Here is a 25357-nt window from a genome sequence, read left to right on the forward strand (position 1 = left end):
TCAATTCTCAGCTACTATTCCACCCTCACCTACCATCCACATTGTAGACTTTCAGGCCAGCCATGTGTTTGGCTGCGCGAGACTTGGAGGCCATTAGCAAGCTCGGGTTATAGATGGTGAAATCTCTGTAGTAGTTTTCCAGAACCACCAATGCAGCTCGCTGGATGCTAGAAATAAAATGCAACAAAAAATTTTACAAAAAGACAACTTAACATTATATAGAGCAACACAGATAATCACATTAATTGGAAACCGGTTATTAGTGTCATGGCTCTGTGTACTATGCAATTCTGCAATTGACAAATCTGTCAGACTACACTACTTGTGGAATTGGGTTCCAGGATCTTCTAGCTTTCATTTTTGAGCAAAGCGTTTGCCTTTACAGTTGCTAAGAAAAGCTTCTTAAATGCAAACAGGGTGTAAACTGACATAGTATCTTCAAATCTGCAGACAGCCTGGAACAATAGCTCATCTCATCTCACCTTGGCCTTACCTAGACCAGAAGCTAAGCTGCAGTCCTAGCACATATTAGCCAGCCAGCCTGCCTCAGGTTGAGGCACTCGTGCGGTACTGATTGATGCTTCCCCCTCCAAATCTTATATACCTCTTCTTGCAGCACCTAGTGGTTCTTGAGATGTGTCTCACCCCAAGTACGGACATGGCACAGTCTTTACAACTTGTGAGCTCAGATAAGATCACAGCCTGAGGTAGTATGGCTGCGTTATAGCAACATTCACAATTTCTGATTACATCCCACACTCGGGTTGGGACATAAAACAGTGTCACCTCCTCCCTTTGAGTTGACTTCTACTCCTAATAGAACAGCCAACACAAGCAAAGCAAACACAAAACGGTGCTCAGCTGCAAGGTTTCCTTTCCTCATAATCAGCTTGTCAAACACAATGTAAAGACGGGCATTGTTTAAAGACATTAGTCTAAATCAGGCAGGGTGCAGGGAGATGCTCTACAAATTAGGGTTTGTCTACAATGCAACATGGTCAACAAAACTTTTGCTTTTCACGGGTACTTAAACCTCCCTCTCCCCCCCCCTCCCCCCGCAAAAGACAAAAAAGTTTTGCAGACGCAAGCGGCAGTGTGAATGTGGCTTTGTGGGCAGGAGCGCTCTCCTGCCGACAAAGCTAACGTCGCTCGCGGGGCTGGAAGTATTGCGTCGGCAAAAGTGCCGACAAAATAACGACAGAGCGTGTTTACATACGCTGACTTCTAGCGACAAGGCTGTGTTGACACAGCCTTGTCGCTAAAAGCTGCGTAGTGTAGACAAATCCTTAGCTCCCATCACACAGCTCTGCCAATGCACCGCTGTCCTGAGCGTCCCCTTCAGCAGAGATTTCTTCATGTCACTACCCAGGGGAACCAGCCAAGAACACCATGCTGGTTTCACTTTTAACCCACAAGGATTTGAACTCAACAACTAGCACTTTAGCTTCTAGAACCAACCTAACCTGTTTTAATTAAGTTACATTTGTCACGAACAAGCAAACTCCCCCATGAAAACAACAGCAGATGATTCTCACACGAGTTATAAGAAGCAGGTTGCAGGATACGTAAGCATAGGAAGGACAGTGTTGCGGGAAAGGTACGAACCAAGAAATGGAATCTAGAGTCTATTCTCAGCTCTGCCACTGACTCACTGTATGAATTTGGACAAGTTACTTAACCTGCGTGTCTAATGTTGATAAAAGCCTTCATACCACGCTACTCTGAGCCCACATAATACATACATAGTCTTCCAAAAAAATGCCAAAATCCAAACGTTTGTTCGATTACCTAGGGCTAGCAGAGTAAGGAGAAGCAAGCGGTAGCTCTTTTGTTGGACACCTTCCTCATTAAGTTTCACTGTACAGCTAAGTTGCTTTCCTTAGCTGTGTACATTAAAAGCTCAGGTTTAGATTTTCAAAAGTGAATAGTATCAGGGGGTAGCCGTGTTAGTCTGTATCTACAAAAACAACAAGGAGTCTGGTGGCACCTTAAAGACTAACAGATTTATTTGGGCATAAGCTTTCGTGAGCATGCATCCGAAGAAGTGAGGTTTTTACTCACGAAAGCTTATGCCCAAATAAATCTGTTAGTCTTTAAGGTGCCACCAGACTCCTTGTTGTTTTCAAAAGTGAATAGTGATTTTAGACTTGATTCTTGAGGATCCAACTTGAAACACCTGAAAGGTGTTTGATTTTCAGAAGGCGAGTGCTCGGCACTTTCTGAATGGTCCCTTAAAAGCATCTCAATCTTTGATAGATTTCTCCCCCCTCCATTCACAGTTGAAAATTTAAGTCTTGGTGAGAAAGTTCTCTCCTCAGCAAGGGTGATTTTCCTGCCAAATTTCTGTTGGCCAACCCCAGTCATTCTAACTGGGGGGCTGTTAAATGAGTGCCTATTGTCTCCCCCCTCCCATCATACTTACACATGACAACTTTTTTTGCTCAAGCTTCCCAAAGTTTCACCCACATGTCTAGAAAGGCAAAAGGTTTGGAAAGCGATGAGCTCCTGAGAACAAAGTTAGAACAGAGACTGTCATGCTCATGTTCTGCTTGTGGACAGTTTGGGCCGCATAAGACTATGTGCAAAATGGGCAGAGCATCTCCAGGGAGGTGGTGTGTTGAGTGATTCCCTCCTCAGTGAGCAGAGGCAATACAGCTCACAGAAAGCATTTTGTTAACTTTAATGTAAGAATTTTCCTGCAATCTAGAAAGAACATTAAAATGTAGACGTCCACTGTGCCCCAGTGACCAAAAAAAGAAAAAAGTCAGAATTTAACTTGCAAAAAAAAAAATGCCATTACCACATAGGCACCCTTAAGACATCCCCCTTCAGCAGGGCCTGTTCAACTACAGGTCCCTCCCCAGAGCTGCTATTGTCGGAGAAAAACAGAGTTCTCACTATTTGTTTATTTGCTTCCACGCTACAGATTATATTAGTAGAGTTTCATCGTTTCCTAAATCCTCCGTCAGCCCAACTCTGGCTCCCATACAGTTACATGGGCATCAAATTAGTAAACAGCTAGAATTTCATTTGCAGGGCTTTCATTTTAAAGCTAAATTCTCTTGATTTTTTTTTTTTTTTTTTGAAGACACCGATGGTATGGATAAGAAAATTAGAAGGGTCACAATAATTAGACGAGTGAGCAAGTGGTTGAATCAGAACCTCCAGGCTGTATTGCTCAACCTCTCTACCCACATCAAGGGGGAGCACCGCCCTCAACTGTGCAGCAGGAAAACTATTTCTGCTCTGCGTTACAAGCTATAAAGCAACAAGAATCCCCCACCCCCAAACACACACCCAGCCCTTCTCACAGCTAGGAGAAAAAGGCACAGAGAAGGAACGCATTTGTGCAAGTGAGAAGGCAATAAAGTGACCACCAAATACATCTGGCCACTTTACCTGCCTTCTCACTTGCACAAATGCGTTCCTTGGAGCAGTGGTTCTCAACCAGGGGTCCAGGGCCCCCTGAGGGGCCACAAGCAAGTTTCAGGACGGGGGGGGTCACCAAGCATAGACAGCTTTAGATTTGCTGAGGCCCAGGGCAGAAAGCTTAAGCCCCACCACATAGGGCTAAAGCCCGGGGCCCTGAGCCCCGCCACCCAGGGCTGAAGCCTGAGCAACTTAGCTTCTGGGGCCCCATGTGGCATGGGGCCTGGGCAGTTGCCCTGCTTGCTATCCCCTAAGGCTGGCCCTGGCTTTTATATGCAGAAAAACAGTTGTTGTGGCAGAGATGGGCCATGGAGTTTTTATAGTATGTTGGGGGGGGAGGAAGGATTAAGAGAGAAAAAGGTTGAGAACACCTGCCTTAGAGGGTAAGTGAACTGACTAGAGTAGAATGCTAAATACACACAAAATTCAGCTCTGATTTTATATTCTCTGGGACTTTCTGCTGCAGGCTAGTTGCGCTGCTTCTTTAGTAATGCACAGAGAAGTAAAGTGGCTGCTGCAGAAAGCCCTCTCCTCTCCACCCACACTCCACGGACTCCAGATCGAATGGAAACTGGCTAGGTTCCCAAGCCGATGTTCGGAGACTTTCCTGGCAGAGCACCTCTACAAGGAGTTCAGCCCTATGTTAGCTGGTAACACTTCACTCAGCACCCCTGCAAGTTAACTTTCCTTCCATTTACAATTAAAATAAGGGGATGGGCTGGGAAGATTTCAGTGCACTGTAACTGCAATGACCCACTCAGATGGTTGCAGCTGGAAGTCTCACCTGTATCCTATATATGACAGTGTCCAGTAGAATAGGCTACGAGATGAAGCATGCTCTAACATTATGCTAACCTACAACTGCGTAAAGCAACCTTCAAAAGGAATTTCAAAGTGTTTTACATCATGAGTTCAGCCTCAAATCACTGTCGGGGCAAGGCAGAAGACAATTGCCCTTTGTCTAGGCTGCAGAAATCAGGATATTCCTAACAAATAAGTTTCTGGATACTCTGATGTGAAATCAGTAAAAGGGTCATGTCAGAGCATGCTGCGACTAAGGGAAGCCAATAAGCAGATATAACTTCAGTAGTATGTTGCATCTGAGGATTGCAAAGCCATTTACAAACAGTAATGAATTAAGTTTTACAATGCCCCCAAGGAGGGATTTGTTTTTTCTTCGTGTGAAACACTTCCCCCTCCTGCCATAGGTAACTCAGGAACAGCTGCTTGGAAACTTGTCACTAAATATGATTTCAGTTTTAGGAGATCACGAAACACTTTGCAACTTGCAGGCCAAAATGGCCTTAACCTTGGCTGCAGTGATGGACTTAATCACGCTTTGACTGAAGTCTTTTTTCAAGGAGAAGATTCTTCTTGGAGGCTTTGCAGAAGACCGGAAATGCTAGGACAAAGCTTAGAGCAGAGAAAGGCAATCCCAGCAGTTATGTCCAAATCCAATCTGCAACAAGGAACAGTGCACAGACATGCAGAGCTAAGACTTTTAACCATTGGAGTCCCTGTCTTCCCAGTATGTTACTGGGAGCCCTTCCCGCACCAGGGGTTAGGTTGAGCGGAGGTTTCTGAAGAGGTGGCTCTAAACAAAGTGTCTAAAATCCGCAGGTGTACTCAGACGGGCCGACAATTCCTATGCCAGTTGATAGACCTGGGTTGTGTTAGTGGTGCACACTGGGGTCTGAAGTGTTCCTGAGAGAAGTTTCTCCCCCAAATGACCTACTTTTAAATTTTCTAGTGCTCTAGAATCTGGCACAATGCACTGAAACTGGGGTGGGTAGCAGAGAAGAAACATGCTCCATTCTCAGTCACATGATACTGAGACCAGGCAGAAACTGTGGAAACTGAGCTCTGGGTCCTCAAGGAAGAGGCTCAATGAGACACCTCCACTCAGCTGATGGCTTAGGGAGGGTGGCACCAAAATGCAGTCCCAATGACCATGAGTTCAAGTCCCCTTCTAGGCACATTCTGGAGAGTAGTTTTGTGCACATGGACTGTGTACTCAGCCTAAAACTATGGCCAGTATCCACAGAGATGTCAAATCACTGGGATGCCCTGAGCTCATCTAGTGTAGGCGATCAACAGCAAGTCTAAAACATACAGATTTGCTGGGCACACATAGGGGTAAGCCAGTTATGGACTACTCTTATCCCCTGGCGCTGCCTCCCACTGGTAGCTGAGGGGCTGTGAGAAATGGCCAGGAAGCTTCCCCCACCTTCCCAAAATTGTCCCTCAACTTTGCCTCCCTCGTTACTCCCACTTTCTCAAAAAACAAGGGACATTCACACACAAAACCCCTTTGCAAGCACAGAGGCCAAAGCCACTCAGCACTGCCCTGTGCTTGCCATGTCCTGCAAGGGTATTACAGTGTAGCTCCCAAAACCAAGTGTTGCAAAACCTGGAAACCCAGGACGAAGATGACATTTCCCACACAAACTGGAATCTGCCCCTGTAGGGATGGCAGTAGTGAAGAGGAAGATCAGTACCGTACCACTCTCAAACATACTGCATTCCCTGTGCCTACCACAATCCCAAGTCAGCATCATTCATATGCCCCCTCACAGTGCTCTGGGCAGCACCACTGATCCAGGAAGTACTTGCTACTGGATGGAAGAGGTTAAGGGAGGGGAACAATATTGTGCTCTTCCATTGGCCCTTGCGCTAAGGTGGCTGTCAGGGCACAGGATTAAGGTTGTCTCAAACTGGAGGGAGCAGCAGCATTTCAGTTTTATATCTGAGAACACACACTTAAAACAACTTAAGAAACCTGTTCAACTATTGTGTCAGAACAAGATCTTCAGACTATTGCAACAGCAACAATATTCCATTTTAGTTTCCTTGGGCTGTGGTCTCATTCTCTCAAATGACAGGAAAACCACATTTTCTTGTCAGACAACCACATTTGAAGTCTACAGGCAACTAAGAATAAGTGCTCAGAATTCCTCACTCCGCAAGCCTGCTCAGGAAATGCACTAGGATGGATAGAATTTGGCAAGTATGTTTTAAATACATGACTAAGGAGCAGGACTCCAGGCAATTGTTGGACAATCTTCGCAGCTGGGGAGGGGATCCACATGGCCAATCCTTAATTTCCCGTGTCCTGGGAGGGAAGGAGTCCCCAGCCTGCTCCCCAGCTGACTGTATAGCAACAACAGAACGGTTCTTGTAAACACTTGGCTCTATTAATTGAATGCGTACTAATGGTTCAGTTAAAGGGACATGTACTTCATACAAGTATGAAGGATTTGTTGGACTGGCTCCAGGAATCTCTTCCTATGTCCGTTTCTTCTCTCCCTTTAAAGGCAGTTTAGGAAATTAAGTGCAAGACATCTATATTAAGGCAACATTAAAAAAAAAAAATCCAGCTAAACACACTGCAACATTAGTCAGGAAATGCATTAGTTAAGTTTCCAACAGCAGGGTTATCTCAGCTGCTTTGAACATCCCAAATATTTTTTGGCACACATCACACAGAACATCAAGTTACACATTTAACAAGATAAAAAACTAAAAAAATAGTGTGTGCAAAATGTCCATGGTAACAGTTCAGTAGGGATTTTGTACAACCTTAATTAAAAAATTCAGGAAATATTGAAGTTTTTTTTCATCTGATACTTTTAAAAAAAAGTTTTCATAAGTCTACCACAAATGCGGTTTATTTTATATTATATAATAAATAAATAAATAAATAAATAAAGTCCACATTGGAGATAAAATAGCATGAAAAGTTACATTTTAAAAAGGAAGTTTTTAAACAGCATGACATCAGTATTTTTTTTTAAAGGAATATTTTAAATGAAGTGTCCAGAACAAGCTATTTTTAAAAAGTAAATCTACAAATATTCCCAGGCCAATGGTTAAAGTCCACAATTTAATCCAGAACGCTTTCATAGCAGTTCTATAAATCCTGTAAGACTCTATATTACAGCCACACTCTGATTGAAACACTTATTCTGAGAAACTGACCAGGCAAGGAGCTTGGTGAAGTTTATTGTCTTTAGAACATTTGTACTGGACTGCCCACTAAGCAATTCTGCAACTGTCTTTCACCAGGCAGTTTTAGTAGTGGAGATTTCAATTGACGGAGTTCAAGATTAATGTTTTCCTGCCATTTGTAAGATGGAGTACAAGCTACTTTCAGATGGTAAGAGGCATTGGTTTTAGCGCTAGAAGCTTGAGAATGCAGCTAGTACAATAAGTCATGGCAAAATTCAAAGATACTGTTGATGGGTGTGAAGGGGGATATGATTTAAAAGGTCCAATAAGACACTGGCTTGTCAGGGACAGAAAATGACTAGCAAGATGTGTCACACTTCACTATGCCCCTCCACATCCAAATAGCCAAACCTTTTACTCCCCAGTATAGGGAAGGACCTACACATGGAGAAGATATGAGAGCCAAGGGTTCTCTAATCTAGCAGACAAAGACATACCAAGATCAAATGCATGGAAGCTGAAGTCAGATATAGACTAGAAATAAGGTGCACATTTAACAGCGAGGATAATTAACTAGTGGAACATACCAAGGGATGTGGTAGATTCTCCATCATTTTCAGTCTAAGTCAAGATTCGGTGTCTAACAGATATGCTCAGCCAAAAGTTATGAGCTTGATGCAAGAGTTAATGGGAGAAGTTCTATGGACTTGTGTCATGCAGGAGGTCAGACTATGATCATAAAGGTCTCTTCCAGCCTTAAAAGTCTATTAATTCTCTGCTGCACTGAGGAACAAGAAGAAGAAGCAGGCAGAAGATAGGGTGACGCCAGTCCCTGCAGGAGAGAGGAAGAGATGGAGATATCAAGGACTGGAGCCTAGGGGGGAAAATGAGGATGAGGTACTGGGGACTGTGAGAGAGAACACAAGAGATTCATACCAACACAAGGAGGGGGACGGGGGGGGGGGGGAAGACAGGCTTATGTGATCAGGGATTCCATAGTCAACCGAATCAACGGGCTTGTCATACCAGAACACATCCAGAGAACAGAAGAGCGTGCTGTCTGAGAGGAGCAAAGCTATGAGATGTGGACATGAGGCTGAAAAGGATCCCGAGGAGAGCAAGGGAAAAAATTCATTGAGCTGTGCTGCAGGTTGGAACGAATGACACTGCTAGATTCTCACTGGAATGGATAAAGAGTGACTTCGCTAAGCTGGGTAAGACACTTAAAGTGAAAGCTCAGATGATTTTCAGCAGAATACTTTTGGTCCCTAGAGAAGAAGGGACAAGTTAATGAAGATGAACAGGTGATTCAAGGATTGGTGCTGCGAGGAAGATTTTGGAATGATCGACCACTAGGAGACATTCACAGAAAGAAGACATTCCTCAGTTGATGGACTTCACTTGAGTACATGGAGTATTAACCTTCTGGGATCAAAGCTGGCATGATTGATAAGAATGGTTTTAAACTAGGAGACAAGGGGAGAAAGTTGGGAGAGACCTTGAGAAATCTCCACATTTGGCTTCAATACACAGCAGTAAAATTCAGCTAAATGAAGATATACTAAGGGATAAAGGAACATCAGAAGGTGAGAGTATGGACAGCAAGGTGAAAAAGTACAAATACTGATTTGAGTAGCAGTCAAATCTACTGCTGATGTTACCATTAGTAAAGGACTATACCTAATCCAGGTAGAAAACTGGATGAGAGCTGAGAAAAACAACTGAAGAGCTTGTACATGAATGCAAGGAGTCTGGGCAATAAAATGGAAGAACTTGAACTACTGATGCAGGAGGTCAAACCAGATATTACAGGAATGACAGAAACATGGTGGAATATCATTTCTGAATGGACTAGAGCAGGGTGGGCAAACATTTTGGCCTGAGGGCCACATCTAGGTGGGGAAATTGCACACAGGGCCATGAACGTTTCTTCTCTTCCTTTAAAGACAGTTTAGGAAATTAAGTGCAAGACACCTTAAGGCAACATTAGCTGGATTTTTTTTTTTTTTTTAAACACACTGCGGTGCATACGAGGGGGCTCAGGGTAGGGGGTTGGGGGCTCGGTGCAGGGTGTTGAGGTGCAGGCGGAGTGTGCAGGGAGCTCAGGGCAGGGTGTTGGGGTGTGGGTTCTGGCTCAGCACCGCTTACCTTGAGCAGCTCTGGGGTGGCAGCGGCATGCAGCGGGGCTAAGGCAGGCTCCCTGCCTGCCTTGGCCCTGCGCCACTCCCGGAAGCGGCCGGCACCATGTCCCTACGACCCCTGGGGGTGGGGGCAGAGGGCTCCGCGCACTGCCCTTGCCTGCAGGCACCACCCCCAAAGCTCCCATTGGACACGGTTCCCCATTCCCAGCCAATGGGAGCTGCAGAGGGCGGTGCCTGAAGGCAAGGGCAGCACACAGAGCCCTCTGCCCCCCACTCCCTCAGGGGCCGCAGGGACGTGGTGCTGGCTGCTTCCAGGAGTGCTGCGAGCCTGCCTTAGCCCTGTGGCACCACAGGGGGCAGCAATCCCAGGGGCCATAGTTTGCCCATCCCTGGACTAGAGGTATTCAAGGGTAAGAGCTATTTAGGAGAGAGAGGAAAAAAGGCCAAGGTGGTAGGGTAGTACTGTGCACCAAGGAAGCAGTAAATTGTAAAGGAGATAAGAAGCAACAGCACGAACGAAAAAAACCTGTTTGGATCAAAATCAAAATCTTTCCCTTTGGGGAAGGGCTGCAAGAGAGGCTGTATTAGGCAAGTGTTTGGGTCTCCTCCAGACCTCCAACAGTCAGACTCAGATATGGAGAGAGATCTTTTCAATAACATTAGAGAGATAAATACATTTGGGAATTGTGTCATGATGGGAGACTTACTTCCCAGATAGAGATTGGAGAATAAATGCTACTAATACAGATGGGGTCTAGTTTTTCCTGGATATGATACAAGAGTTTTCTTTATCAGACCACCAAACCAACAAGAGGTGAACTTTTTGATAAGTAGTGAGGACATCATAGAATAGTTGGTCGTAGGAAATAATCTTGGATTGAGTGATCAAGAGCTGTTTTAGTTTAAATTAAATGGAAGAACCACCAAAATCAGGTAACAACTACGGTTTTAAATTTCAAGGGTTTTAAGGGAAGAAGAAGTTAAAGTTAAAGTTAACTGGCCTGAAGAGCTCAAGGACTTAAATGTGGGGGAAACTTAGCTTTCGAATCGCTGATTTGAAGAAAGTCCATTTGCCATTTGCATCCCATGCAAGGGGCAAAACTTGTAGGAAAAGGCTCCAAGCCCAGCTGGATGAATAGCCTCCTCAGAAAGGTTAGCAGGTGTAAGCAGAGAGCCTATAGGGAATGGGAAAAGGGACTGATCCACAAAGAAAGCTACATCATGGAGGTTAGAAAATGGAGGAATAAAGTGAGAATTGCTAAAAGTCAAGCTGAATTAGCTCTCGCCAAGGAAGTTAAAATACGTAAGAGGGTTGTTTTTTTTTAAGTTATATAAATAATAAGAATAAAGAAGGATGAGATTAGGCTGCTATACAGTGTGGATGGGAAGGAGTTTAAAGATGAACTAGGTGTGGCTCAAAAACTAAATGAATACTTTGCCTCTGTTTTCAATATGGGCGATAATATGAAACATGGGTATGAAAGACAGGATGGCTGATGGAAGTGAGGGTATAGAAATGGAAGGTACCACATCTGAGGTGGAAAGAAAAAAATTTAAAGAGCTTAAGGTGCTCAAGTCATGGGAACCTGATAATTTCCATCCCAGAATATTGAAAGAACTGGCACATGAGATTGCTTGTCTGGAACATGGATTGTAATAAGTCGAGCTATTTGGGGAGTCGTACCATATGTCTGGAGAATAGCTAATGTTGTACCTATATTTAAGAAAGGGAAACAAAAAACAAAAAACAAAACAAAACAAGAGATCTGGGCAATTAGACCGGTTAGTCTGACCTCAGCAGTACGCAAAACTTAAATTGTGAAGGAAAGAATCATTAAGTTCCTGGAGGTAAAGGGAATGTAATGCAACAAAGGTTTACCAAAGGCAGAACATGTCAGACTAATTTGATTTCCTCCTTTGAGAAAATATCCGATTCTTTTAAAATAAGGGAAATGCAGCAGATTTAATATACTTGGACTTCAAGTAAAGCATTTGACACAGTACCACATGGGAAATTGTTTAATTAGAGAAGATGGGGATTAGTATGAAACTTGTAAGACAGATAAGGAACTAGCTAAAGGGGAGAAGGCAAGGGGTTACACTAAAAGTTGAACTATCATGCTGAAGGGAGGTTACTAGTGGAGTCCTCAGGGTCCGGTCTTGGGATCAATCTTATTCAATATTTTTATTAATAACTATGGCACAAAAGAGTAGCAATGTGCTAGTGAAATTTGCTGCTGATACAAAGTTGGAAGGCATCGACAATACAGAGTATCATCAGAGTATAGCCAGCCCAGAGAGGCAGACACATGCTAGCTCTGCTCAAGCTCGCATACTAAAAACAGCAGCAGGGACGTAGTGGCACAGGTACAAGCCTGTCCCACTCTGTGGCTCGCCTATGGCACGAGGTCTAGACGGCTACATTTGGCATGCTAGCTTGAGCAGAGTTAGTGCACATCTGTGTACCCAGGCAGGAAAACATGCTCCCAGCTGCCGTATTGACAACCTTAGAAGCTAATGGCTCTGAGTCCAGTTAGTATTTATTTGTATTACGGTAACACCTAGAAGGCCTAAAGCATTAATTCCCCTAGAACAGATTTTAATATATATATTATATATATATAAAAGCCGCTAACACTCACAGAGCAGAGAGCGCGCCCATCTTATTGTTGGCAGTTCACATTTGAGGCTGGCACAAGGAACTGAAAGAAGAAATAAGTCACTGCCTCTCCCTAGCCACACCACCACCACAAAACAAGAACACCCAATGAGAAACAAACCAAGGCCTGGCCAGATGCCCAAAACCCTCATTACAGGCTTGAGCCAGTTCTCATTGAAGCTAACGGTAGCTGGATCAAATCCTAGGAGGAGGCGGGGACTGGATCTCAGAAGCTAGCTCAGATTTAGGATTCTGCCAAGCATGCTGCCAGTATGCCATGCCGACTGTCTCCACACCATGGTTTTGTGAAGTGGCTGAGTATCCCTGTGGGAGTGAGAGAGAAGACTAACTTGTTCATTTAAAAAAAAAAAAAAAAAACCTACCAACTGCTAGCACTGAAACAGGCCTAAGCAGTGAAAGGCCTTCATTATCAATTGATCGACAAGGCTGGGGGAAAGGCTGACCGAAGCACAGAAATGGCAATTTACACGAAGGGATGGTTTCAGGAAGTTGATCCACAACATCTCAAAATTAACGGCTCAGCAGGCACTCTGAACCTGCACAGCATCACGCAGCTTAGTGCGCATAGGTGCAGTCAGTAGCAGCACAAGCCAGCTGGTCATTCCAGCTTCCTTACAGTAAAGTGAACCCATCTGCCCTTAGCTCTTTGAAGGCTTGAATTAAATCAATCCAAGTGAACAATTTTGCAGGCTAATTACTACTGGGGACTATCAATGCTTGCTACAGAAGTCGGTCTTATGAGAAAGATCTCAGCAGCAGGAAAGAGTGGAACAGCAGGTGACAAGAAGTGCTGGAGGAAGAAATCTGGAGGGCTCCGGAGCTTGGATGCGAGTTTGAGACTCATTTCTAGGTCAGCGATTCCAATCCAGACTAAGTCTGTAGCGAACAGAAGTTATCACACAATATCTGGGAGCTTATGAGAAAAGCAAGTTGATGGTCTCGGTTCCTGATGTCCAAATCACAAATGGTCCCCATTGCTGACGGGGTACCAAAGACCGACCAGGACATGGAGAGACAATGTCACTTTCACTCTGGAGGTGGGTTCTTTAGGACAGGGGATGAGGCACACAACTGGCACCATACTGCAGGAGGCATGTGCTATCAAGTGCTGTTCTTGTTCCGCAGACAAATAGACTGCAGTGTCCAATGCAGTCCCTCCACACTGTCCACTAGCACTTAAAAAGGCAACTGCAGAGTAGGGTTACCATACGTCCTCTTTTTCCCGGACATGTCCGGCTTTTCAGTAATCAAACCCCCGTCCGGGGGGAATTGCTGAAAAGCCACACATGTCCGGGAAAATGGCCGGCACTTCCTCTCCCCCTGCGGCTCTGCTCTGCTCCTCCCCTCTCAGATTTACAGAGCCAAGCTGCCCGAGCAAGCGCTACTGGCTTCAGGCAGCACCCCCCCCGCCTCCGGACCCCGAGCCCCCAGCCAGGCACTTCTCCTACCCGGCTCCAGCTGAGCTGCTCCCACGGTGCAGGGTCCGGAGGCAGGGGGGGTGCTGCCTGAAGCCGGTAACGCTGGCTCCTGCAGCTCTGCTCTGTAAGTCTGAGGGGGCGGAGCCGAGCAGCTCGGCTTGAGCTGGGGAAGGGACGTGTCCAGCCAGCTCTGGGTCCTGAGGTAGGGGAGGGCTGCCAGAAGCCAGCAGCTCGGCTCTTACAGTCTGAGCTGGCAGGAGCAGCTCAGCTAGAGCCCAGGTAGGAGAAGTGCCTGAAGCCGGTAGCACTAGGGCAGCTTGGCTCTTAAAGAGAGCCGAAGAGTCAGGGAGCAGCAGCAGTCGCCAGAGCCTGCTCTAAGGTAAGCCAGGGATGCCAGCAAAGCTGGGAGTACCATGCGCCGCTGATTGCACAGGTGGGGGGCAGCGCTGGGGGAGCTGCTCCGGGGAGTCGCCAAAAAGCACTGACTGTGGTGGGGGAGGAGGGGAGGGCAGTGTGAAAAAGGCAGGAGTGTGCAGAGGGATCAGAGCTCTGGCTGCGATGGGCATCGGGCTGCCTTGCCTGCAAGTGGATCAGAGCTCCTGGGGCTGGGGTGTGCTGTATGGCACTCAGCTCCCCATTTGTGATGAGACACAGCAGTGTGGTGGATCACTGCGAAATACCTGCCCAATCAGAGCTGCGGGGGCAGGGCTTGCAGGGGCTGGCTCCGACAGCTCCCATTGGAGCTTTTCCCAGCCAATGGGAGCCTCTGAGCTTGGCTTGTGGCGGGCCCAGCACGTGGAGACCCTGGCTGCCCCTGATTCTAGGAGCAAACACAATGCCAAAACGAAAATACAAAGTTCACTACATATAAAGAATTACGTTTTAGAATTAAAGAATTAAATAGCTCAAAATGTCCGGGATTTTACCGGGCAGGGAGGAGAACTGGGTGCTCCAAGGCATCTGGGGAGCTGGGAAACAGAACAGTGTGAGCTGCGTGTCCTGACCGCTCCCAAAAACTGAGCGCCGGGGCAGATCCTCCACTGAGCAGCTTCATTAAAGTCATGGGAGTCTATACTAGTGGAGTGCCTGACTTTAGAATTGGTGCAGCTGTTTCGTGTGGCTGGGAGGGAGGAGGGGGAATGTGGGGTGCTCAGGGGAGGGGGCGGAGACTTTGGGGAAGGGGTTGGAATGGGGACAGGGAAGGGGCGGAGTTGGGCGGGGCCGGGGGTGGGGAAAGGGGTGGGACCGGGGGAGGGGAAGGGGCGGAGTTGGGGCGGGGCCGGGGCCCCATGGAGTGTCCTCTTTTTTCAATGTTCAAATATGGTAACCCTACTGCAGAGAGACCTAGAAAACGAACGTGTTCATTTCAATATTCATCAGTAATCCATCGAAGCGGCAGACACAACCTGTTTCTCTCAGGCTTCTTACTAACGTAAGACACCAGCTCATAAAGAACATCAACAAGAATTTAGTGTGCGTTTGTTTGTTTAAGAGGCACAGAAACATTTAACTTCCAAAAAGCATTTTAGTGTAAAACAGAATTTCTAGTTTTGGATTAAACTCCAACCAAAGCACTTCGGATAAAGAGTTAGAAAACAAAGGTAGACACCAAAAGAGCACACCGCATATTGTTGGTGCTTGACTGAGTAAACAACCCCCCTTTCCCCTTTTCTTGCTTCCTAACAACGAAAGCTGTCTATAGGGAGTGCTCTGCCTAGGAACCCAGGACTTAAGTGCCAGTGTGTAGCTGAGCACAGGAACAGAAGGGGATAGGGGCCTGGGCGCCTCGTAGCACCCAGGAAACAGAAGCCCTCTAACCTTGCTGCTTTCGGTCACTGGCCCTACATCTATGGCTCCTGAGGTGGGGTGGTGGTAGGGGTGGTATAGAGACTCATCCTTCTACAGCAAATTCACCACTAGCCTAAGCAAATATCTCCATTTACATCAGTGGATTTGTCCCGATTTATACCTGCAGTGAATTCAGACCTGAAAAAAACACAGTAAAAATAAAAACAAATGCAGAAACCTGAATATAAAAACTCTAGCTTCCTCCAATTTCCCTTTTCTTTTTAAATATGGAAAAACCTATTTCTTGTACATATGCAAAATTGAATCTGAGTAATAAGAGTCCATGTTTTAAAAAGGGCATAAGGCTAAATCAATTATCTTTCGTATGCTAGGTGAGATGGTTGAAGAGCCTTTGTGAACGCTACTAGGAAATTCGCCCCCATGCACATACATTAATAGCTTTGAAAGTTAAAGAAGGAAATTATATTTAATGTATTTGCCCAGTTTATCTTGAAGTAAATAAGCAGGAGAAAATGTTCTAAGTAACCATTAGAACAGTTTTAAATTCATACATCAGTGTAGTAAGAGATTCTTTTTATTTAAAAGGGTCTCATTTGTTGCAACAAGGCAAAAGCACTCCGGTCTCATTCCAGGTCCTGGCCAGCAACCTGACTGAGTGCTATCCCAGGGAAAGGATCATTCATTACTTGATTCCTGGCAGGGCTCAGGATTAACAGATTCAGCATTCAAAGGCAGTTTGCCATTACCCTGAATTAGAACAGCTTTAATCTTTTGGGGATATTTCTCATGATTCTCTCTCAAACCCCCAAATTTTGCCACAAAGCTACTCGTAGCTGAACGATGGGGTTGAATACAGACATACAGGGGCAATAAGCTGAACTACATTTTAGGCTTGGTCTGCACACAGACTTGCAGAGATGTATCTACTCGGTTTCCCAAAACGGAGGAGTTATTTCAGTGTCAGTCAGGGTGAGGACATTCATTTCAGATGGGAACCAGCTAAAGTCAGTAGCTAGACTTCCACTAAACCAACATTAGCCACTTTCTTCCAAACTGGAAGTCCACACAAACTTGCATGGAAGTAACTAAACCGGTTAAATTCACACCTTTTGTTATTTCTGTGAACAAAAGACCAGCCCTTAGGGGCTGTTTTGAGACTGTGCCGTATAGGGCCGTGTGTGAGAGGGACCCCATCTCTCACACTCCATTTCTAAGCCAGAGCTCAATCTCCCATGCAGAGCACATCCTGACTGCAAAGTTAACTTGAGTTACTCCTCTCAAGTTAGCCCAGCTCAAATGAGAGCACCCCACTGAGAAGCAAGACTCAGGTCCGGTCCATACTTAAAATTTAGGTCAATATAGCTAGAGCACTCAAGGGTGTGAACAATCCACACTGCTAAAAGCCATAGTCAAGCCAATCTAACCCATGTTGTGTTCGCAGCTAGGCAGCTGACGGAAGAATGTTTCCATTGACCAAGCTACCATCACTGGGGGAGGTGGAGTTCCTGTAGCAATGGAAAAACCTCTTTCATTACTGTAGGAAGCATTTATGCTGTGGGATTAAAACAGTGTAGCTACAGCACGCTACCTATGCTGCTGTAGCATCCATAGCGTAGATATAGCCTCAGTGTCCACAGTGGCGCTGCATTCATCCGTGTGTGTCACTGGGACTTCTGGGAACACATCCCATGAGTCTTAGTGCTGCAATAAGATGAACTGCTCTATAAATTCTTTCCCAGGGAATTGCGGGAGAACCTGAGCACACAGGAGAATTGAGGGAAGGGCACTGGAGGACAAGTGGCTCTTGAGTGATATTCGCCTGCATCCAGTACTAGAGTAGTTGTGTCAGTAGCTAAAATGTTTTAGCTTATACTCTGCCCCTAAACAGGACAGCCAACTTGAGTTAAAAACATTAGTACACTTGAATTAAGGGTTGTATGTGTGGAGGGGACCATGGTGGGGAAAACATTTTTTTTTTTAATTTAATTCAGGTTTTCTATTATTTAAATTATTATAAATTTTCATTTTAAAAATAAATCTGTTTAAAATGAAATGTGAGTTTAATATAGAATGTGTTACAGCCTAAACGTATTATCTCTTAAGACATTTAAATAAAATTATATATATATACACACACACACACAGAATCCATTAGCCTCTATAAAAACTGTGTTAAAGAAAACATGTTGATTTACATCAGCCTTGGAGAATGCACGTTTCTTTAGAAAAATAACTGAAGTACAAATGGAAAAGTGATTAAAATTGATAATTTAAATCAAGGCTTTCCACTTGGTGATTTAAATCACTGATTTAAATTGCCTTGATTTAAATCAATCGACACTGGAGAGAACTCAGGTTAGGATTAGCAGCCATTTTACTTGATATTTTTTATATTATGTATATATAGGGAATGAATTATATATTTATTGAAAACAATTTCTTGTACACCAGGTCTGGACCTGTATTACTTTGATGCAATCCTAGTACCCCATGATTTGTCACAGGGAGTCTGTGTTAAAAGTTTGGGGGTTTTCTTTTTTCAGTGTTTGTAGATGCCTGGGCCTTTTCTGTAGTGGCCACAAAGTTCACAGAAGGCACTTCAGAGAAGGCCAGCTGGCCTTTTGGGTGGCAGGACAACAATGGAAGAGGAAATCAGATGACAAACCCATAAGTACAGGGAATGCTGAAGTGCTTGTACATCTACTGCTGTGTGCTGTCAGTTTGCAGAACTAAAACAAGGAGAAAAATCCCTGCAGACTAAGCCATGGCCCCTCAGGCTGCCCTTCAGGAGATCACATAGTAAGAGGAAGAGAAAGCCAGAGATTAATAATTGACTCTAGGCCCTTCACCTGCAAGTACACATTCGGGACTGTTAAAATATTAAGTTACAAGTATTCCAAAAATGTGAAACCATCACTCCAGGGAATAAAGGTCACTCCCCAGTCTCTGCTGGTTGGAGCTCCTGTAGTAGCAGAGAGTAACTGTTACACTGGCTGGTGTACATCATATGACACTCCACACTCATGTTTTTGGGACGCAAAGCAATTGAAAAAAAAAAAAAAAAAAAAAAGCTCAGGCTCCCTTGGAAGGCGGAGGCTGCAGCCCAGTAGCTTGCTAGGCCCCAGGGCTGCATCATTATCTCATTAACATATCCTATTTCAACAGAGTATCAAGAATAGCTTTCTACTACCACAGCACATCTCAGGAGAGGATCCCACTGCACTAACTTTCATTACACTAGCCTTGCCTCCAAACCTGTGAGGTAGATGGGGAAACTGAGGCATAGAGGTAAAATGACAGGAATAGGGTCACACAATGGATCAGGCAGAGGCAGGAATAGAACCCAGGCCATCTCAGCTCCCATTCTTTTATTCGGACCCACTGCCTAATCAGTTTTTGGAGGCAGGAGTCCAGTTCTAGATTTAAATCAATATTTAAAAGTCTGCTGGGCAAATCTGTGCAATAAGGGAGTACACTGGTTATACCCATTCTCTTCAAACACATGCACAAAACCAACCAGTCAACCAAATAGACTTTGGGGGTTGAATTTCTAAGTGTAGTAACCTAGGGAAAACTGTAGCACACAGGCAGATCACCCTCCATCAGATCTCTGAGAATGCTCATTTGTAACAGGAGGGGGCTAGTAGTACCAGACTTTGCTGTTAGATTCAGTCACCAAGAAATGCTCCAGTAGACAGTGGCACTGCTTTAACTGCCATAAGAAATCCTGATGCTCCCTTTGCCGGTGCACAATACAGACTGTGTCAGAGCAAGCTGCCAGACAGACAAACCCTCATAAAAGGGAATTAAGAAATAAAATGTTCCTACCAGCATTCATTTCTAGGTGCGAAGGAGCCCACAATACCAGCAAAAAGGATTTTCAGAGAACACTGGCACAGGCACTTGTATGATACTCTATCACTGTGGCCACCACCCCCCCACCCGGATGATGCAGCAGGCAGCTGTTTCTCCTTGTGTGTACAAGGAAGTGGGGGTAGGGGAGGACCAGGTAGGTCAAGTGTCTGGAAAACCCAGCACTAGACAGCAATCAGAACTCAGTTGGATCAGATGTTATTTGGTGGTTGAAATGCGTTGGACTCTCAGTGCAACTCCCAGTGATCAACTGCCTATATCAGAAACTACTGCTGACATGCCCAGAGCAGTAAAGAACTGAATGGGTCTGGAGGCAGAAGAGCTAGCCTCTCACCCCTGGAGAGGGCCCAAGCAAGTCACTGTTGCAGTCTAGTGGCAAACACAGGTGTGGGGAAGCTTGCACTGTCATTGTCTGTGCTGGGCCAGTTCTGTAGTCGGGAGGACTTCAGTCTCCAGGGCATCAGGCTGGCACCTTTCACCAGCACTAAAAGGCTACATTGGGGCTGACAGCATAGGTTCGGAGAGAGCTTTACATCCTCAGTGGCAATTAGCCACTTTAGCAGAATGACACTCAGCTTCCTAGGAAGTTCTGGGCTGGCTAGCGTGACGAAGCGGGGAAGCTGTGGGGAATGAGGAGTTGTATCATACAGAAGTGGGTAGGGCTAGCTTCGATTTGAGAACACCCTCCAATTCTACCAACATGAACATTTTTAGAGATGGTGCAATTCAGCAGGGAATGAGCAAGTGGGTGTCCAATTCCACTTAGGCTACTGGGTTTGACTGCGGAGTTGGCTGTGCTACTCCACTGAGCACATACTCAGCCTGTGGAACTTACTACTACAGGAGGTCAGAGTCTCTGATACAATAGCTGAATACATTTCAAATTACTAATAAAATTGGTAGTTATAGGCCAAGCTCAGAGTAATCAGATCTCATGCTTCAGAGCAAAGGCTGATCACTGCAGGAGGTTTGGAAGACCACACTTTCCTCTTTATCAAGGGGTTGGATTCTCCATCTCTGGAAATTTTTAAGTCAAGATTGTATATTTTTCTAAAAGATATGCTCTAGTTCAAACAGGAATTAATTCAGGGAAGTCCTATGTGGTCTGTATTATGCAGGTCAGACTAGATCACACCAATCCTGTCTGGCCTTATAATCTATGAATCTCAGTGAGGAACAAATTGGCCAGATACATTAGGGAGTTTCTTCACCATCATTTGCAGGATCATGCCCTGCCTGAAGCAAGAGACGACTAAATGGGCCATTGCTCTGATCTGGTCCAGTAAACCCTGTGATGGAGAATGGGGGTAAGAGGTAGGTACTCCATGAACAGCTTGCATTTGGGGTGGCTGAGACAGAGTGTCCGTAGCCTCCAAGAAAAAAAAGCTTCAGCAGGACTCTGGACAGAAAGCAGAGTTTTCTATTCCGTTCAGATGATGCACAAGTATTCTCGCTGACTAAGGGCATGTCACTCTTTAAGCATTGCCTGGAGTTAGCGAGCCACACTTCAGGAAAGGCTTAAACATGCAGACTTTGGTTTGAGGAACCGACTTCCCCCTACCCTTTGTTCCTTTTCAGTCCATTCCCCTCCTCTCACACTCCAACTATGCCCGCTGCACCAACTGGAGGAGCCTGGATACAAGAGGCAGCTTATCAAATGAGATCATTAAGTGCTGAAAACCCAGAGAGCAATTTCACAAGTGCCAGGCCTGCTGTTTGTTTAAGTTTGGGTATTGAAGAAAGAAGCTGATTGTACTGGATACAATCAGAAAAGAGGTGGCATAAATTTGCCCTACACAACTCTGCCAGCACAGATTACTTCTGCTTTGCATTACAGTCCACAGGTGTGGGTGGACATTCGCAATGTGTGCCTCTATGGACAGTTCTATTATCTTCTGCTATAGTGGGTGGCGAGCTTTCTCTGAGGTCTTTCATATAGGCCTAGATGTGGTGACTGCATCTGCTCTGTTGTTGATCACTGTGCATGCAACAGCACCTCTAACCTGGAGGCATTAATGACTTCTAGATGGAGATGGGTCTAGAAGGGATGGACAGAGTAGTAACAGATGGGGGTGTAGCTACAACCAGTTTCTTTCTTGGCCTCTTGACTACAATTAAGGTCAGGTTAAATATCCCATATAGCTTTCAGCAAGGATTATATCCTACCTTTGCAAAGGGATGGGCGAGGGGATCTAGTTGACACTGTAGTCCAGAGGTTGCCAAACTGTGGATCGCAAGCCGCATGCCGCTCTTTTACAGTTAAAGTGCAGCTCACCGAGCCCTCCATGTCCCTCCCCCACACACACACCTCCCCTACACCCGGGGGAGGGGAGCTTGGGACCTCTGCCTTATAGCAGGGTTGTGGGATAGGGGCTTCTGCCGAGCGGGGAACGGGGTGTTGGGGCTTCAGCCGCGGCTCTCGAACTTCTGAAGATTGTCATATGTGGCTCAGAGGGCCAGTAAGTTTGGCCACCCCTGCAATAGGCCTTTCCAAGTACTCAGCCTTTCTGGATTAAAGACAGCCAAGTATGTCCACTTGTGTGGATCGCACTGCAAATGTTGTGGCCGGATGTCCAGTAGAAGCTAGATTGAGACTCACAAACTAAATCTCACAGGCAGCTTGTTTGAAGAGGTGAAAGGCTAGGGCAGATCTGTGCTCTCCACCACAGACCTGGCATTGTACAGACCCATATAATTATAAATGGACAACTGTGAACAGTATCACCTGTCCCTCCTCCACTGCTCCTTGTTTGGGATGTCTTGTCCCATCCATGTAACAGGGTGGAAATAGACTCTATGACCCACTAATGGCCCTGTTTAACCCAAATCATTCCAAGATAATGCAGGCGCCTGACACTAATTCTATCAATGTTTACAGACAAATAATTACCATGTGCTTCTGAAACCATTCCTTTTCCTGAGCTGTCTAGACTAGCACTGCTCTAGGGTGAGTCGGGGTGGGGGGCGAAGAATGCATATTCATTTGAAAGGAAGAGAATAAATTTAGCGGCCTGATTAAGAATGGGAGGGGTTTTTAAATGGGGCCTTTGCTAACAACCTATGAGGCATCCAGAAAATTTTGGGAGGAACTGGCCTGAAAGAGCAACAGATGCCCGGGTTGTGTGATACAAACAGGGACATTAAAAAATTAAGTCCCCAGAATATCAGTCCTGCTGATAGAGAATGCTTTATTTTTCCTTCTCTCTCCCTTCCCCTTTCTGTTCACACCCCTTTCCCCTGCTTTCACTCCTACCATCTGCTTCCCGACCCAGTCTCGCTTGCATGTTCCTCTGTTTTCCTTTCTTTCTCTGAGTTTTGTTCATCTCTCCTCTTTCTTTCTCACTCTCTGTATCCATGTGCATTTGCTGAACAGGGTTGCAAACAGCCCTCATGTTGTGTTCCTCTGCCTCTCAAGTGATTTCACCATTACCAGCAGTGCAGCAAACATTATAAACTTATAAATTTACCAAATAAAGCAGGGTTTCGGCTTGGCTGCACAATCCTGGGTACAACTCCACCTTCCACCTGCATTGCAATGCCCCACTCCCTGCTCCCAAACAAAAATCACAGGCCAGGAGGTCCTTAAACTGGGCAGCTAAACTTGAAATCTTTGGAACTGGTGGGGTCCCTCTCTCAGCACTTTAGCCAGCCTGCTAATAGGAACCACTCTTGGAAGAGAAGTGACCTGAGCCTGCTAGAGCTGAGAAGAAGTCCTTACTGGCAAGTTCAGCTCCTCCCCATTCCTTCACTCATTTGGAGCCAGCACTGGTGGAAAGTTTTCCATCCGAACCTCTGCTGATAGAAAATTAGGTTTGTGACAAGACTTTCTGCAGAAAGTGTCTGCGTGCCTCAGAATTTTGGTTGTTCCATTGGAAAAAAAAAAAAAAAAACCCTGATGCTTTCAGTTTTGACAACCTTGAAATTTTTCTGCAAATTTTATATATATATATATATATATATATATATATATATATATAAAAACAAACTGACCAGCTCTGTTTGGAGGTTCTCTGAGAAACAACATTAGGAGGAATCATAGAATATTAGGGTTGGAAGCGACCTCAGGAGGTCATCTAGTCCAACCCCCTGCTCAAAGCAGGACCAATCCCCAACTAAATCCCCAAATGGCCCCCTCAATGATTGAACTCACAACCCTGGGTTTAGCAGGCCAATGCTCAAACCACTGAGCTATCCCTCCCCCCAGATATGTTGAAAGCTCTCCCAGCCCATCCCAAAAAAGCATGCTAGACACTCAACGGAAGGGGGTGGAGGCGGAGAAGTGGGGCTCAAAACTGCGGAGATGGAGAGAGACAGACAAAGTGAAGACAGGAACAAACTGCTTGGCCTTAGGATGAGAAGTCAGTCCATTTATTTCAGTTACCATGCCAGTTAAATGTCACTGACCGAATAGTTAGGTGCAGCTAGGGGTTTTCCAAAATAGCCAGATATATCAGGCTCTAACAGAAGACCTGTTACAACTTTAGGCATCATGTTCCTGAGATTTATGCAGGTGCTTAACCTTAAGCATGAAGTCAATGGACTAAGCTTGTAGATATGAATAGTTTCAAGCATGTTTGCAACAGAGGCCCTTCTACCTGTGCATACAAACCTGGGATTTCCCACCATTTTGTACTAAAACACTCAAAAGCAAGAATTTTTTTTTTCTTTAGGAAAAAACAGATACCCAAAGTTAAGTTTTAAAAATGCAGAACTCTTCTTCTTGTAACAATGGCATCTTCACACCCCAATGTGTGAAGTATTAGCGTATAGATGAATTCTTACTTTGGTGGCTACCCTTCAGTCTCTCTGGGCTGAAAGGTCTTGGTCCTTGCCTGATAAGATTCTTCAGTGATCGGTTTTAGTGTTTAACATTATGTGATCTAAACTCTCATATAGGCAATAGATTAATTATGCTGATAACAACAGTGTGGTCCTACAGATTTAAGTGATTTACAAACAATAAGTTAAGCCCTGCTACTCTGCCACTCTCTATGAAGATAGGTATCTTCTCCCATTTTACAGCGGCAAAGAGTTGAGCTAACTTACTCAGAGTCACATGAGTCACCAGCACAGCCAGGAACAAGGACCAAGAATCCCAACTCCCTGGCTCTTGCTCTAACCACTAAGCCCTACTTCAAAGCAATTCCATTGCTATGCTAACAGGCTGCATGAGACTGTGTTCATATATCCACTTAAACCAGCAGACACTAATCTCTCCATCTGCAGCAGATCTGTGCGCACCACAGGGATCTGGACAGGATAAGTTCGACAGATGTTTAATCCAGACACTAGTTGACAGGATCTTCCCTTTCATGCTTGAGGTCATTCCCTCCCCCAGCCTGAGAAGCCATCAGTTTCATGGGGTGAGTGAACCAGAAAAAAGCCTTCTCCCCCCCAAAAAAGTTCTAGCCAGCGTGACCTGGCCTTTCCCACACCTGAGAGAGGCAGGAACCTCAGCGGGAGGGGTGGGTTGTCAGGCATGAGTCATACAACTAAGAGTATCAAATGACATCTAGGAGGTGCCGGAGTGCTAAGAAGGTCTAATAACTTTTAGGCACCCTGGCCCCACCTAGACACCTACAAAGTAAATCGTTCCACCCACCACCAACTGAAGCAGCAAATAATCTAGAAACCAAACTAAGTAGTAACAATATAGAGCAACTGAAAAGGCAGCCAAAGCTTACATATGGGACTGACAGCAGCTGAAACAAATACTCCAGAGTGTGGGGTCTTCAATTATCCAAAGAGGGGAGGGAGAAGCTGGGGTAGCTCTTCCAAGAGGAGCTAGTGCCACATCCTGGGAGCTGCCACAGCAAAAGCTTGCTTATCTGTATCCCTAGGGCATGCAGACAGAACCCCTTCACATCAAGTAGCGTCAGGGTCCAGACGCACAACAGGACAAGTCTTGAACATAGCCCCCACCCTGCCCCCATCTTCATCTGAGGCTTGAGAAACCAAATCATCAGTTTGAAAAAAAAATTCCAATCTCATAGCTGCTGATCACTTAGCATAAAGGACCCCTTTCCCCCTGGCTACCCAATGCGGGAGCATTTAGGGAT

At 45.3% G+C, this 25357-nt stretch overlaps 1 protein-coding gene across 2 annotated transcripts in view; it reads right to left on the bottom strand.

The window, feature by feature from the left end:
- Window positions 1-25357, bottom strand: part of VANGL1 (VANGL planar cell polarity protein 1) — a 61690-nt gene that overhangs the window by 18771 nt on the left and 17562 nt on the right. For both annotated transcript variants that reach the window (XM_005292672.5, XM_005292673.5), the window contains exon 5: window positions 34-167. In XM_005292672.5, coding sequence (XP_005292729.2) covers window positions 34-167 — 134 coding nt within the window. The remainder of the gene's footprint in view (window positions 1-33; window positions 168-25357) is intronic.

This window comes from Chrysemys picta, chromosome 1 (genome assembly GCF_011386835.1).
Source record: "Chrysemys picta bellii isolate R12L10 chromosome 1, ASM1138683v2, whole genome shotgun sequence".
NCBI lineage: Eukaryota > Metazoa > Chordata > Testudines > Emydidae > Chrysemys > Chrysemys picta.